The sequence below is a fragment of the Triticum dicoccoides genome, chromosome 5A (assembly GCF_002162155.2).
Source record: "Triticum dicoccoides isolate Atlit2015 ecotype Zavitan chromosome 5A, WEW_v2.0, whole genome shotgun sequence".
In the NCBI taxonomy this organism is placed as follows: domain Eukaryota; kingdom Viridiplantae; phylum Streptophyta; class Magnoliopsida; order Poales; family Poaceae; genus Triticum; species Triticum dicoccoides.
Window position 1 is genome coordinate 269701097 of NC_041388.1, and position 13703 is coordinate 269714799.

Sequence of the window (13703 nt, forward strand, 5' to 3'; positions counted from 1 at the left end):
CCAAGAGATGAGCCACAACGACCACTTTCAGAGAGCTGACATGGTGTCGGATTTGCGTTAAGATCTGTGTGACTAAATCAGACGGCAGGGACATTGTTTGCTGAAACCTGACTGAGGGTCGCCAATTACCTCTATTTTCATGTACTAATAAAACTTACTAATTCCACCAGAAAAAGGAACCAAAACAGAACAAAGAAGAAGTGTTCAACTCTACGACGCTTTGGGTAAAGAAAAAAAACAAAGTAAAAGAGGTTTTACCACCATGGCCTCTACGTAGTCCGTACCCTTCTCCCTTCCCGCAACCATCTTCTCCCCTAAAATCTCCCCAACTCCCAACTCCTCCGCCCATCCAAATACCATAAACGCACTCCAACACCTTCCTCCGCGTCCTAAAGTACCAGTCTTTCCGCTAAATCCCGCTTATCCCCCCGTCTTTCCTCGCCCGTACAGCCCCCGGAACCAAGATCGATCCTTCCTCGAGGCCCAGTCGCCGGATTGGAGCATGAGGCTCCGATCCGCGCCGCCGGCGACGCCGCGGCTGCTGCTGTTGCTGGCCGTGCTCCTGTACGGCTTCTGCTGCTGCTGCGAGGGGAGATTCGTCGTGGAGAAGAACAGCCTCAAGGTCACGGCGCCGGACTCTCTTAAGGGCAGCTACGAGTGCGCCATTGGCAACTTCGGCGTGCCGCAGTACGGGGGCACCATGGTCGGCGTCGTCGCCTACCCTAAGTCCAACCGGAAGGCCTGCAAGAGCTTTGACGACTTCGACATCTCCTACAAGGCCAAGCCCGGGTCCTTGCCCACCTTCTTGCTAGTCGACCGGGGAGGTGAGCAGATTACTGTAGAGAATTGTTTCCTTTCCTTTTGCCTGCACGGATATAATTGGCCCTAGAAGTGAGATAAGTATCTTTTGTTAATTCGTCTAGTCTTTTCTGTGCGTTGAAAATTAGATCTTGGCATGTGATGATAGTGATTGAGCTGAATGTTAGTTGACCGGATTTCGTACAACGACGAAATCCCTGTCTTACAGTCTGGGTCACACTTAGAATCTGAAAAGCCTTTACCGTGAACACCTCCTGTGATTTCTTTAGTACCCATGTCACTTTCTTGGTGTTTGACCTCTCTGTGATGTTCCGCTGATTTTGTTTCAGCCGATTCTTGTTTAACATTCTTATTTGTCTGCTTGGCCATGTTGCATTCTACTCGGTCAATTAAAATATGCTCAATCATGTTGTGTTTAAGTAAAATATGCCGTTGATTACATAAAACATGGTTTTTCCTGTTCTATATAGATTGCTTCTTCACAAAGAAAGCATGGAATGCTCAGAACGCGGGAGTGGCGGCTATTCTGGTTGCTGATGACAAGGACGAGCCTCTAATTACAATGGATACACCTGAAGAGAGCGGAAGGGCTGATTATTTAGAGAACATCACCATACCATCAGCGCTGATAACAAAGAGCTTTGGGGACAGACTCAGGAAAGCAGTCGATGGCGGTCACATGGTTAATGTGAATTTAGATTGGAGGGAGTCCCTGCCTCACCCTGATGAGCGTGTTGAATACGAGTTCTGGACCAACAGTAACGATGAATGTGGTCCCAAATGCGACAGCCAGATTGATTTCGTTAAGAGCTTTAAAGGACCAGCACAGATACTTGAGAAAAAGGGATACACACAGTTTACTCCTCATTACATTACCTGGTATTGCCCGGAGGCCTTCACACTAAGCAAGCAGTGCAAATCCCAGTGTATCAACCATGGAAGGTACTGTGCACCTGACCCGGAACAGGATTTCAGCAAAGGGTATGACGGGAAAGACGTGGTGGTTCAAAATTTGCGTCAAGTATGTGTTTATAAAGTTGCGAAGGAGAATAAGAAACCTTGGTTATGGTGGGACTACGTGACCGATTTTGCAATCCGCTGCCCAATGAAGGAAAAGAAGTATACCAAGGAATGTGCTGATGGAGTTATCAAGTCACTTGGTATGTTGGTCTTTGCATCGCCTCTTTATTATCTTTTAAGGTGAAGTGTAGATAATTGTATTGAACATGTTCATGATTTTCAGGACTTGATCACAAAGCAATAGATAAGTGTATTGGTGATCCAAATGCTGATGAAGAAAATCATGTGCTGAAAGCTGAACAGGATGCTCAGGTTAGTACTTGGTACTTTTGTATGATTTATTTCTTCCATTCACCCCGCTTGTGATCATGTTGTATCATAATGGACCGTCTTACATAGATTGGCAAAGGTGCTCGTGGTGATGTCACTATCTTACCAACACTGGTCATTAATAATAGACAATACAGAGGTGTGTGCTCCGTCCACCAATGCAAATAACTATAGCTACCAGCAAAGTTACGTGGTTCTGGTTGTGCTTATCCTAACATTTGTTTCTCAGGGAAACTTGACAAAGGGGCAGTTCTTAAAGCACTTTGTGCAGGTTTCCAGGAAACCACTGAGCCTGCCGTCTGCTTGAGTGAAGGTTAGTGCATTCATGTCCATACCCTTTTCCTTGGTGCTGCTTTGTGAGTAGGGCAAGCATAACCTGTCTTGTATCCTTCTCTTAAACATCTTCAAATCTTGTTATCCAATTGTAGATATACAAACCAACGAGTGCTTGGAGAATAATGGTGGCTGTTGGCACGATAAGGCTGCTAACATATCTGCATGCAAGGTACTTGTGGTGGTCTTATCTTCTCTGCTAAGTTCTAGTTCATGGGATAACACTCTTCTCTTTTTAGCATATGCATATGATGTTACTTGTGTGTTGTATATGTAGGATACTTTCCGTGGTAGAGTTTGCGAATGCCCGGTTGTGAAAGGTGTAAAATTTGTTGGTGATGGCTACACCCATTGTGAAGGTACCTATACAAGGAAATTAGGATAATATTTTCTTTGTTTATTTTTCAGTATTGAAATAATGTCATGGACCATACCCTGCCTCTGATAGTACTTTCTACCACTCTAACCCTATACCCGAACAAGCAAGTTTAGTCTCATTGAATATTGTTATACCTGCCCTTGTTATTTTAGCTTCAGGATCTGGTCGCTGTGAGATTAACAATGGTGGATGTTGGAAAGAGACCAGGAATGGCCTGACACACTCTGCCTGCACTGTAAGTCATGAGTTCAGATTTTTGCTAACCTTAATGCTGCCACATGTATTATCTGAAATCTAAAGGCATATTTCTGGTGTTCATAACCTGCAGGATGGTGGCTGTAAATGTCCAGTTGGGTTCAAAGGTGACGGTGTCCACAAATGTGAAGGTAAGAGTCAGTCCCCAAACTCCATTATGCTATCACAAGTGTTTGTTTGCCGTGCAGAATTAGTAGCTTTCGGTGCGCAAATATGAATATGAACCTATAGAAACAATTCTTTTGGACTAACCTGTAGGTTGTAGTTTTTAAAAAATAACAAAAATGTTTTGTGTTTGAGTGAAGAAATATGAATATCCACCTAGAATTCCGTCACAATCCAAGCACACTGAACATTGTTGGTCATATTATTGGCACTCCTTAGTTGCTGTGCTGATGTGAAATATTTTGTGCTAGATGTTGATGAGTGCAAGGAAAGGACTGCATGCCAGTGCAAGGAATGCAAATGCAAGAACACTTGGGGAAGCTACGAGTGCGGGTGCGGTGGTGGCTTGCTGTACATGAAGGAGCATGATACGTGCATAAGTATGTGCATATCTCCTATAACAAGCTTACTATTGCCCCAGCAGTTGCGCCTATATACTTAAGCTAATTAAACCTGTGATATTTGGAGGCCATAAGATCCCCCAAAATGCAGGCTAGCTATAATAATCTATATGATGCTCGCTCATCTTATTTGTGTTTGTTTCTTCAATAGATTATCTATTAAAAGCTTACAAAGTCAACACATTTTATTCAGGCAAGGATGCAGGAGCACGGGTAGGCTGGAATTTCCTATGGTTTCTATTGTTTGGCCTAGCGGCAGTAGGAATCGCAGGATACGCAGTGTACAAGTACAGGATCCGGGTAAGATACTTGTACAGATTGACTGTTAGACATGGACAACTCTAGGCTGTCGTCTAAACCTTGTCTGTACTGCTTTTTTTCTTCTACATATACAGAGCTACATGGATTCAGAGATCCGCGCTATCATGGCGCAGTACATGCCCCTGGACAACCAAGGAGAGATCCCCAACCATTCTCACCATATTGAGATGTGAAGAGCAGCAGCACAGTTGGTATGTTTCAGCTTATTGGAAGGATGATTAGAGGAAGAGAAGAACACTTGTCTTGCATATGTTGTGTGTAGCGTACTCGGTCAGACCATCCTGTAAATTCGTTGGTAGATCAAACTGGAAGAGAAACACTTTCCTTGTATGGTGTGATCAGCTCTTCCTTTTCTGTTTTTTAATCGGAGAAGAGATGCCAAACCATGTCATGTGTGCTTCTTTTAACTACTAGGTTCTCCTTTTTAACCCATGGTGATGATTATACTAAATTAGAGATTTGTTAAACTGGATGTAGATTAGTAGTAGTTCCAGCTGTCTTGCGTTGGTAAAAGAGGAGGAAGATAAGAGTACACGGTAGTAGCTTAACATCTCTCTAAAGGCTAAGTAGTAGTAGTAGTATAATAATTGCATACCAGTACTTGAATTAGAAAGGGTGGCTGGATCATGTTAGGTTGTTGTAGAGGCCACGTCCGATTTTGATTGCAGGGAGTGGGACTCTCCAACAAATTTTGGAAAGGAATGGAATGACCTGCCTCTGTGCCCACTAACCCTGCACGCCTTCTACACCTTACCCTGTCCCCGCCTTATATACGAAAAAACAAAAAGACAATGGTGGATGCAGGAAGATGCTAGCAAGTACGGTTTAAGCTCCATCGCAAAATGCGTGTCTTAGATTTATCCAGATACAGAGGTTGTATCTTGTACACCTTACCTTGTCTCTGCAAAATGCTTGTCTTAGATTTAAACAGATGGGGTGTTGTATCTTCTAAACCTTACCCTGTCCTTGCATTGCCTTCTGTACGAAAAAACAAAAAGGCAATGGTCGATGTTGTATCTTCTACACCTTACCCTGTCCCTGCAAAATGCTTGTCTGTCCCTGCCTTCTATACGAAGAAACAAAAAGGCAATAGTAGATGCAGAAAGATGCTAGCAAGTAGGAGTATTACCTTCATCCCAAAAATCTTGTCTTACATTTGTCTAGATACAGATATATCTAACACTGAAACATCTAGACAAATCTAACCTCTGTCTCAAATCACCTGTCTTAAGTTTGTTTAGATAAAAGATGTATCTAACACTAAAACGTGTCTGCATAAGTAGAAAAATCTAAAACAAATAATCAGAAACGGAGGGAGCACGTAGTAAAAGGAGAACCATTTGCGTGAACGATTGTTGACCACGAGATGCACCTAACCCCCTAAACCCTCCGCTGTTTGTTTGGACGCTTACTTCAGTGGTAGTTGTATCTCACAGTCTCAGTACAGCCACATGTCCACCCCTGCTATTCCCACCTACCCCTACTCCACCCCCATCGCACGGAAGCACGACGATAAAACGCCCACGCTCTTCCATCTCTGCCATAACAAACGCAAAGCTGCTCCATCAACTTCCTCTTTGTTTCTCTTTCATCTGTTGACCTCTGCAAGAAAACAAGTAAGCTTCTCCAGTTCTACTCTTATTAACTATCATGAGTGAAAAAGAAAATATATTCAGCTTTTGATCGAATTTCGCTTGAACTGCAGTGGGATCGGAGCAGGAGAAGAAGGCCGCCGCCACGGTGGAAGTGGAAGGCATCCCGTTCCCGCGGGAAATCGCCGGCGCCAAGGCGCTCTCGCTCGTCGGCCATGGCAAGCACCAGAATCCTGGACTGACGAAACCGATACGAATGCATCTTTTTTTATTTTTGACGAAAGTAAGTTCTTCAACGTGCAGGCGTCACGGACATTGAGATCCACTTCCTTCAGATCAAGTTCAACGCCGTCGGGGTCTACCTCGACGTCGACGGCGCCATGGAGCATCTGCAGGGCTGGAAGGGGAAGAGCCAGCTGATGGAGGACGAGGCTTTCTTCGACGCCCTGGTCTCCGGTGAGACGATGGATGCATGACAATCGACCTCCGACAAGTGACGTTGGTCATATGTTTCTGACACGATGTTGCGCGTGCATGCAGCTCCGGTGGAGAAGGTGCTGAGGGTGGTGGTGATCAAGGAGATCAAGGGGTCGCAGTACGGCGTGCAGCTCGAGAGCTCCGTCAGGGACCGCCTCGTGGCGGCGGACAAATACGAGGACGACGAGGAGGAGGCGCTCGAGAAGGTCTCCGACTTCTTCCAGTCCAAGTACTTCAGGCCCGGCTCCGTCGTCACCTTCCACTTCCCGGCCACGCCCACCGCCGCGCCAGAGATAACGTTCGTGACAGAAGGCAAGGAGGAGGCCAAGGTGGCGGTGGAGAACGCGGCCGTGGCGGAGATGATCCAGAGGTGGTACCTCGGCGGCGAGTCGGCGGTGTCGCAGACCACCGTCAGGAGCATCGCTGATAGTTTCGCGGCAATGCTCTCCTCACCATGATTCTTTTTTTTGAGGGCACCATGATTCTTTTTTTACAAGTGCTGCTTACCTGCTTTTGCAATAAATCGATAAGTCACGATGAAATATTTCAAAAAACACTTGCTGGCGAAGCCTTACCGGAACTTTGGCAAGTCGATCCAACGCTGTACATCCAACCATTTCTATTTTTTTCGATAAAGAGCACTTTATTATATAGAGTAAACGATTTAAGTATTACATCCGGTCTTTCATAACTAAGATACACACAAGTGAATGGTAAATTTAATCAGCACTCGCTTTCTCTAGATGACGATCCATAAATAGAATTATATCATCAGCATATTGAAGGATAGAAAGTCCACCATCGACAAGGTGATCAACTACCCCATCAATTTGACTATCAACGTTTGGATGCTCAATCATGACAAATAACATATCAACCATTATATTAAATAGCACGGGCAATAATGAGTCACCTTGTATCAATCCTTTCTTCGTTTCGAAGTAGCGGCCAATGACATCATTGACTTTAATGGCCACACTACCTCCTCAAACAAAGCTATGAATCAAAGTGCGCCACTCTGTAGAGAAGCCTTTCATTCTGAGAGTCTGTTGAAGAAAATACCACTTGATTTTATCATAAGTTTTCTCAAAGTCAATTTTGAGGACTACCCCATTCAACTTATTCCGATGTAGTTCACGAACCATTTCATGAAGAATTACCACCCCATCTAGGATATTTCTACCTTGCATGAGAGCAGTATGGGAAGGGCGAACCACATGGTCAGCCATCGAGTTTATCCTAATCATCGCAACTTTCGTGAAGATTTTAAAACTAACATTAAGGAGGCAAATATGTCTATACTGTTGTATCCTTACCGCCTCATTAACCTTAGGCAATAAAATTATCTCACCAAAGTTTAGGCGAAACAAATCTAGTTGTCCAGCATGGAGGTGGCCAAACAAATCTAGAAGGTTCGGTTTGATAACCTCCCAGAAGTTCTGATAGAACTCAGCTCAAAAACCATTTGAACCCGGGGCCTTGTTGTACTCAATTAGGAAAACCGCCTTCTTTACCTCCTCCTCGGAGGAAGGATCTGTTAGAAGGTTATTTTTCTCAAATAGAAACTTGGGGAATATCATCTATTCGGGACTCATCCATCGAGAAGTTACCCTCTTCTCGAGCCCCAAACAGATTTTTATAATAATTAGTAATATAGAATTTAAGTTGCTCATGACCTTCAATCGTACTCTCCTCCTGTATAAGAGAATGAATAAGTTTGTTCGGGTGTATGCCATTGACTACATAATGAAAGTATCTAGTATTCGAATCCCCTTTGAGAATAAATTGAGAATTTGAATGCTGGTACCATTTGAGCTCCTCTTCTCTCAGAAGTCAAGCTATTTGTGCATTTGATTGGCTCTTGATTGCAATTTCATGTTCAGATAGCGGTCGAACCTCTGCTAGAGCTTCCAAGTCGTCAATAATAGACGTGAGATGAACCTTCTCTTTTTTGAGGATACCCACAGTATGCCTAGCCCAACCACTAAGGAACTTACATATTGCATGTATTTTATTATTCCATTTGTGTATTGGAGTACGCCCAGCAACAGGTTTCTCCCACACTTCCTTGACCATATCATGAAAGCATCACGGAGAAGCCAACCAAGTTCAAACTTTAATTTGCGTATACTCTGTGGTCGTGGCAAACTAGTGGTTAGAAGATGGGGGCATGGTCAGAGAGAGCCTCGACATGAGGTAATGCATGCATAAAAACCATAGGGAATTTAGATTCCCATTTTCTATCTGTTAACATGCGATCAAATTTCTCGTATGTTGGTTTGGGAAGACTGTTTGCCCAAGTGAGTGTTCTCCAATGATGGAAACCTCTCGTAAATCAAGACTCTCAATAACAACGTTGAACAGGAAAGACCAATGACGATCAAACCTACCACGACTTTTCTCATTTGGAAATCTTAGCAGATTAAAATCACCACCTATCAGAATAGGACATGGATTATATTTTGCCAGATTAACCAGCTCACGAAGAAAGTCGGCCTTGAATTCATCCTGGGCTGCACCATACAGAGCGACAAGAGTCCATGTGAAGTTGTTGACTTTGTTATGGATATGGATTTTAATATGATATTTACCATTCGAACTAGCCAACACATCCATAGTCCTACTATTCACGCCAAGTAATATGCCCTAGAATGACTCCTAGGCGAACGTGAAATACAAGTGAAGTCTATGCTGCTCGAAAGACGGTTAATAAGATTCACGTCTACCCGTTTCTGAAATAGCAAAAAAATTCTAGATCATGCACCCTATTGCAATCCGCAATGAATAAATATTTAGCCAAGTCACCAAGACCTCCGCTATTATAAAACATGTCATTCATTATGAAGCAATGGAAGATTTAGACATTTTGGCCCTCTTAGATGACTTTTGACCCTTTTTCGAACGAGAGGCTTTAGATTTACATTGGGATGCTGTAAGTTCATGCAACGAACTAAGCCCAGGTTCATCCAAGCCCACATCCAAATCCTCTTCCACTACATGAGCTAGGAGCTAGCTATCTACTGTGGCATGCTCCTCCTCCTCATCTAGATGAGGGGGATTGGGTTTGCTAGAAACCAGTGGAGTAACCTTTAATCGGCCATACTCCATATGACTCAAAGCATTAGTCAAAACAGAAATTTCCATCTCATTAGTACCTAGACTAAGACCAACATTATTTAGGTTTGAAGCAATTGTAGTAATAGAGAAAAAATTAAAAAGACTTGGATGACAAGAATATACCTGTGTTGTTGAGGTTATGTGATACGTCTCCAACATATCTATAATTTTTGATTGCTCCATGCTATATTATCTTCTGTTTTGGACATTATTGGGCTTTATTATCCACTTTTATAGTATTTTTGGGACTAACCTATTAACCGGAGACCCAACCCAGAATTGCTGTTTTTTTGCCTATTTTAGGGTTTTGAAGAAAAGGAATACCAAACGGAGTCCAAACGGAATGAAACCTTCGGGAATGTGATTTTTGGAACAAACAAGACCCAGGAGACTTGGACCCTACGTCAAGCAACCAACAGGGAGGCCACGAGGTAGGGGGCACGCCTACCCCCCAGGCGCGCCCTCCACCCTCGTGGGCCCCCTGTTGCTCCACCGACGTACTTCTTCCTCCTATATATACCTACGTACCCCCAAACGATCAGATACGGAGCCAAAATCCTAATTCCACCACCGTAACTTTCTGTATCCACGAGATCCCATCTTGGGGCCTGTTCCGGAGCTCCGCCGGAGGGGGCATCGATCATGGAGGGCTTCTACATCAACACCATAGCCTCTCCGATGAAGTGTGAGTAGTTTACCTCAGACCTTCGGGTCCATAGTTATTAGCTAGATGGCTTATTCTCTCTTTTTGGATCTCAATACAAAGTTCTCCCCCTCTCTTGTGGAGATCTATTCGATGTAATCTTCTTTTGCGGTGTGTTTGTTGAGACCGATGAATTGTGGGCTTATGATCAAGTTTATCTATGAACAATATTTGAATCTTCTCTGAATTCTTTTATGTATGATTGGTTATCTTTGCAAGTCTCTTCGAATTATCAATTTGGTTTGGCCTACTAGATTGATCTTTCTTGCAATAGGAGAAGTGCTTAGCTTTGGGTTCAATCTTGCGGTGTCCTTTCCCAGTGACAGTAGGGGCATCAAGGCACATATTGTATTGTTGCCATCGAGGATAACAAGATGGGGTTTTCATCATATTGCATGAGTTTATCCCTCTACATCATGTCATCTTGCTTAAAGCGTTACTCTATTCTCTTGAACTTAATACTCTAGATGCATGCTGGATAGCGGTCGATGTGTGGAGTAATAGTAGTAGATGCAGGTAGGAGTCGGTCTACTTGTCTTGGACGTGATGCCTATATACATGATCATACCTAGATATTCTCATAACTATGCTCAATTCTGTCAATTGCTCAACAGTAATTTGTTCACCCACCGTAAAATACTTATGCTCTTGAGAGAAGCCACTAGTGAAACCTATGGCCCCCGGGTCTATCTTCATCATATTAAATCTTCCAATACTTAGTTATTTTCTTTGCTTTTATTTTACTTTGCATCTTTATCATAAAAATACCAAAAATATTATCTTATCATATCTATCATATCTCACTCTCGTAAGTGACCGTGTAGGGATTGACAACCCCTTATCGCGTTGGTTGCGAGGATTTATTTGTTTTGTGTAGGTGCGAGGGACTCGCGCGTAGCCTCCTACTAGATTGATACCTTGGTTCTCAAAAACTGATGGAAATACTTATGCTACTTTGCTGCACCACCCTTTCCTCTTCAAGGGAAAACCAACGCAAGTGCTCAAGAGGTAGCATTATGCACCACTTTACGACGCATTGCCTTGGCCAAGGAATCCTCATTCCTATCGATCCACCCATCCTCAGCAATCGTATGTCGGCTACTACGACGAGACGGGGTCATCTCCACTGAAGCATGCCACATGTGCTTAGTTGTCGGCGGAGGGGATGAAGTTGGTGTAGAAACCCCCTCCCCAACAACATCGATCAAAGGCTCGGGTGAAGATGACACAATGGTCGGTGTAGACGGAGCAGGAGCACCGGTCGATGTAGTCGGAGCAAAAGTTGTGGTCGGTGGGGATGCAACCCCTGTCGAGACCACCAACTCCTTCACATCAGTGATTAGGGTAGGGACCCCCTGTGAGGATGACGACCCAGTCATGGTGTCCGGCTTCCGGCCCAGCCACTGCACGTGTAGGCCGGCCTGCTGCACTGCAGCGCCCGCCGAGGCCTGCACAGCCGTGCCCGCCGATGTCTTCACCATGATGAGGCCCGAGGCGCCTCGAGATTAGTCCCGCGGCCTTGCCAGCCCACCGGATGTAGCGAGCGCCACCTCCATCCCTGTTGGCGAAGACGGCCGCGTCGTATGCGTGGTACGTGGAGAGGAAGCTGACAAAGTCTCCTGGCGCGACATCTTTGGTGACCGCTCAAGGCATCCTTGCAACATGGAGTTGGTACAGAGATCCACAACTAACTCAATACCCTGTGGAGTCTCCGAGATAGAGTTAAAAGGGGTCACCACCAATACCGTGGAACCAGCTCCCTGCACATATGAAGAAACAACACTCGGAAGCCCGTGTCAATGCACATGTGTTCATATCAATGCACATGTGTCATATGAACGTCATTAGCACGTGCAGAACTGGATGATGGTTGGTTGGAGGGGTTCCAGGTCTGCTCTGAAGTATGCATCTCGTCATCCTTATCCTTCCCACTGCTATCATTATCCGCATGGTTGCCCTTGCATTTTCATATAAATGTCACAAAATCTGGATCTGGTACATAGCCTGCAGGCTCCCTCTTGAACGTGACTGCATAGCCCTTAAGCTTAACTACCATGTCTGTTGGAATATGTCTGCACCGGATGGTTTGAAACTTTTTGCCATCCAACGTGGTACATCAAATGTCCGTAGACATACAAAATTGTTCAAAATCATACAAACTGGTATCAAACGTAGAAGTGGTTTGTGAGAGTCCGATTGTAGGAGTCTGAACACATTGTGGACAATACCTTGGACCCATCACAAACACATATTTTCTCCCTCCTCTCCCCATAGGGGCGGGCATTCGGTGAATATGATTGGATGGTTGCTACCCATCCCTTGTACGTGGAGACGTGTCCACATACGTTTAGTGTGTCTATTCTGATACACACCATTGGTGTTGCCCTTATATTTTTTAAAAAGACGGATTACCTCGGTCTTTGCATCAAAATGATGTACGCATGCATCTTTATTAAGTTATTTAACAGAGTCCGGAAAAATAAATACAAAGATCAACCCAAAGCCACCTTCGAGGCAAAAAAGTCGCTACAACTATAACTATATATGAAGATGTGCCCTGACTGCATCAACGGTCACCATCTAATCCAGTGGCCTCAAGAAGCCGCCTACCTGGCAAGCTGAGAGCACCAACCGGTTGGGTGTCCTAGAACGTGCACCGCATGCGCACGCTCTAGGATATGCCGCCGCCATCTTCCGCCATCCCATCTTCAGGAGAGATCATTGCATAGACCTTGCCAGGCCCATTTACCATCGACATTACCACGACGCCAGACAACACCACCAGCCTATGCGCGTCCATTAAACCGCATCCAACTCCGAGACTCCACTTCTCTATACCGTAGAGACCCGACATCTTCAATGCGGTAAATGCAACACCGCTCCACCTATTGGACATTCCAGTGAACCTTTGCTCAAAAACAATGCCAACGGGAGGGACATCGCCGCGGTCTCTGTCATCATTCGATCTGGGAGACCCTGATCTAGGGTTTCCCCTGGAACAGATGCCTCCTGGAGGAAGAGGGGCATGTCATGTGCACGTGCCAACAGAGCCAAACGGTGCCCATCATCACAAAGCTCTCACATTGACACCTTCAAGAAGGACACGATGCCTTGAGTGTTATCTCCGCCATCGCAGTTAGGATTTTCACCCGAGAAGCGGTGAGGTGGGAAGAGGTAGGGCAGACCCAAACGACATCTCCTAGAAGAATATCAGCACCCGTGGGAGTCATTGTTGTGCCTACCGGAATCGAAAAAAGGAATTTTCCTGATGTGGATCCCCACCTCCCGTCACCACAAAAAAAGACACATCCGTGACATTTTGGGCCGAACGAATTTTTTTGTCATGCTTATGACACTTCTATGACGATAATTGTGACAAAACCAGGTATCATCATAGATGTGGTGGGCTCCTACTTCTATGACAAAAAATCACGACAGAAAATGGGCTTTTCATCATGGGTGGGCCGGAGACGCAGCTGCATGACATTCTTTGGGCCGTCCATGACGGAAAAAACCGTGGTAGAAGCGAGGGCGAGGAAAATATCGGGGAGTTCCCAGTTATGATGGGTGGTCGGGGGCCGAGCGATGCGCATTTCTCTCGTACACGTACGCGCGTGGGTGCGAGTCGTTGGGCTCTGACTGAACCCGGGTGAGGCGTTCGCCTACTAAACCCGAGCGATTGCACTGCAGGCTACGCGCTACTGAACCTGAGCGATCGATCGATGGCTGTTAACTGAACCCAATCAAGCGATTCCTTCGCTACTGCTGCTAACTAAAGCCGATCAATGCTG

General features: G+C 45.0%; 2 protein-coding genes across 2 annotated transcripts; both read left to right on the forward strand.

Annotated features, from left to right (window-relative positions):
* The first annotated feature begins 269 nt into the window (after positions 1-269).
* LOC119300944 (vacuolar-sorting receptor 1-like) lies at positions 270-4455 on the forward strand. The gene is made up of 12 exons (XM_037577850.1): positions 270-824; positions 1290-1979; positions 2063-2151; positions 2239-2308; positions 2399-2482; positions 2598-2674; positions 2780-2861; positions 3034-3116; positions 3210-3267; positions 3553-3681; positions 3896-4002; positions 4098-4455. Exons 1-12 carry the CDS (start codon positions 503-505, stop codon positions 4194-4196), a joined length of 1890 nt encoding a protein of 629 aa, XP_037433747.1. The 5' UTR covers positions 270-502; the 3' UTR covers positions 4197-4455.
* A 1048-nt stretch (positions 4456-5503) lies between these two features.
* On the forward strand, positions 5504-6755 carry LOC119300945 (probable chalcone--flavonone isomerase 3). Its single transcript, XM_037577851.1, has 4 exons — positions 5504-5639; positions 5729-5833; positions 5919-6071; positions 6156-6755. Coding segments are annotated over exons 1-4 (654 nt in total). The 5' UTR covers positions 5504-5638; the 3' UTR covers positions 6551-6755.
* Positions 6756-13703: the final 6948 nt, after the last annotated feature.

Coding starts and splice junctions, on each gene's coding strand:
- LOC119300944 (XM_037577850.1), top strand. CDS start 503: ATGAGGCTCCGATCCGCGCCGCCGGCGACGCCGCGGCTGCTGCTGTTG. Junction 2,862..3,033: donor TGGCTACACCCATTGTGAAG/GTACCTATACAA, acceptor TTGTTATTTTAG/CTTCAGGATCTGGTCGCTGT. Junction 3,117..3,209: donor TGACACACTCTGCCTGCACT/GTAAGTCATGAG, acceptor CATAACCTGCAG/GATGGTGGCTGTAAATGTCC.
- LOC119300945 (XM_037577851.1), top strand. Junction 5,834..5,918: donor GCTCTCGCTCGTCGGCCATG/GCAAGCACCAGA, acceptor TTCAACGTGCAG/GCGTCACGGACATTGAGATC. Junction 6,072..6,155: donor CTTCGACGCCCTGGTCTCCG/GTGAGACGATGG, acceptor GCGTGCATGCAG/CTCCGGTGGAGAAGGTGCTG.